At 64.0% G+C, this 2234-nt stretch overlaps 1 protein-coding gene across 1 annotated transcript in view; it reads right to left on the reverse strand.

Moving 5' to 3' along the window:
* The window catches only part of LOC107269552 (hepatocyte nuclear factor 6), a 38439-nt gene extending 36889 nt beyond the window's left edge, over positions 1–1550 (reverse strand). The window contains exon 1 of the mRNA XM_015743537.2: positions 3–1550. Within this exon, the coding sequence (XP_015599023.1) occupies positions 3–1276 (1274 nt within the window). The 5' untranslated portion in view covers positions 1277–1550. The remainder of the gene's footprint in view (positions 1–2) is intronic.
* Positions 1551–2234: the final 684 nt, after the last annotated feature.

Raw genomic sequence — 2234 nt, forward strand, 5'->3', positions numbered from 1 at the left:
CGGCGGAGACGGGTGGCGATGGCGGCGAAAGGGCCGCCGGACTCTGCTGTAAACGCGGGAGAAAGGCCGGCTCGTAGTGCGGACTTGCGGATTTGTGTGGCGAGTTCAGACCGCTCTGGCTGTAGGCGCTCTGGGGCGAGAGAGGACTCGGCTGAAGACCCGCGCCAGGTGACGGGTAGTTGTGCGGCGGAGACATGCCCATCGAGGGTAACTTGTCGTAGGCGTAGGGCGAGCCTCCCATCCCGAGGCCGATGTTCCCGAGGCCGTTGTTCTGCATGACGGCGAAGCTCCCGGAGACGCCGCCGGCCGTGTGACCCCCGTATACAAACTTGTCGCTCATCGTCGAGATCGGGGGCAGCGGCTGCAGCGGAGTCAGCGTCGCGTACGAGGACCCCGGGCTGAATCCTGGAGGCGACATCCTCTCGGCGACCGACGTCAACGTCTGGTAAGTCGGCTCCGGTTGCATCGCCCTGAAGTCCGTCGCGTCGATCATGCTTGCGACCGAAACGCTGATCCCGGAGGTGGGCGAGAGCTTGCCGGGGCTCAGGAGCTCAGAGTCCGCGTCCCGCGAGTCCACGTCCACGTCCTGAGGGGGCACGATCACCGACAGGGACTCCCTCGCGCTCACGCTCGCCCTTCCCGGAGGTTCCTGCGACGAAGACAGATCCTCCGCGGCCGCGAGCTCTCGCTCCTCCTTCACGCCGAGCGCGCCAGCCGCGAGCAGTTCCAGCGGGAGGCTCGCGCACGCGATGTCGGGACTTTGCGAGGCCGACGACATACCACCACCGCCACCAGCACCGCTGCCACCTGCACGATCACCACCACCACTACCACCACCACCACCACCACCACCACCACCGACACTACTACCGGAACCACCACCACCGACGGCGCCCCCTCCTCCGCTGCTCCCACTTCCACTTCCACTACTGCCGCTACCACTACCGCCACCAGCGTGTCCGCCGCCACTACTTCCGCCACCTCCGCCGCTACCCCCACTGAGCCCGCTGCCGCCTCCTTCGCTCTCGTGATGACGATGGTGCTGCTGCTGCTGCTGCTGCTGATGATGATGATGGTGATGATGATGATGATGATGGTGATGTCTAGCCCCACTACCTCCCCCGCTGGATGCACCTCCTCTCGATGTGTGGTTCCCATTCGAGCCACCCCCACTGCTTCCACGGCCATGCGTAGAGAGCGCCGCCGGAGAATCGACCGAGTCCAGTAATTGCTCGCTATGCGATCGATGATCGGTTATGTCCCCTATACCTTCCATTTACGCACATCTAGTTCGGGTGGCGCTCTCGCTGCTGAATCTACGATACACGTGTCTCAACGATACACCGGCACTGGCGTCACCGTCCTCGTAGACGTCACGGACGTCGCCGACGTCACCGCCGCCACCGTCACTCGCGCCAACGGCAGCGTCACCGCCACCGCCGCGACCGCCGCTACCGACACTACCGCCGCAGCCACCACCACCGGCTCTATGATTCTATGGGACACCACTGCCACCGCCACCTGCCGCTCCTCTTCTCCTTCGACGCCTCCTCTCTTTGCCACCTCCTCCTCCTCCTCCTCCTCCTCCTCCTCCTCTCCCTCTCTGTATCTCCTGGCTCTCTCGGACTCTTCCCTCGTCGCGCTTTGCGCACTGCGCTTCTTCGCGACGTGCGTCGTCGTCGCGACGATCGGCGCTCTGCTACACACCGTAATTAGTATCTCCCTCTGAGCCTCCTCCCTCCGAAGGCAGATACTCTCCCTCTATACCTCTCTCCCTTACTCCCGCGCAGCCACGTTGCTGCCCTCGTTGTTCTTCTCGTTCCCGCTCCTCTTCCTCTTGGCCACCTTCTTCCTGCTGTTGCTCTTTCCGTTCCTGGACCCGCCGTCGTCGTCGTCACTGACCCTGAGCACCCTGAGCAACAGCGTCTGCGACGTCTGCGGTTCCCGTGCTGGTTCTCGCATCTGCACCACCGAGAACACTCGCGTCGTCCCCGTAGCGACTCCTCTTGGACAGCACTCCCTCTCGTCTTCGGATCGGCATAGAGATCCGCTTGCAGAACGGCGTCCGCCGAGCGCCCATGACATACGCGGACCAAGTGAGAGCCACACTCTTCTTTCGGCGCGAGTGTCTCTCTATAGGGGCCACCTAGTAGACACCTAGCCAGTCACCTCCAGCCAGCCAGCCAGCCAGCCAGCCAGCCAGCCGAGCTACCCCTCGGCTCCGCCTTCCAGTC

This window comes from Cephus cinctus, unplaced genomic scaffold (genome assembly GCF_000341935.2).
Source record: "Cephus cinctus unplaced genomic scaffold, Ccin1 Ccin1_scaffold0670, whole genome shotgun sequence".
Taxonomy (NCBI): Eukaryota; Metazoa; Arthropoda; class Insecta; order Hymenoptera; family Cephidae; genus Cephus; species Cephus cinctus.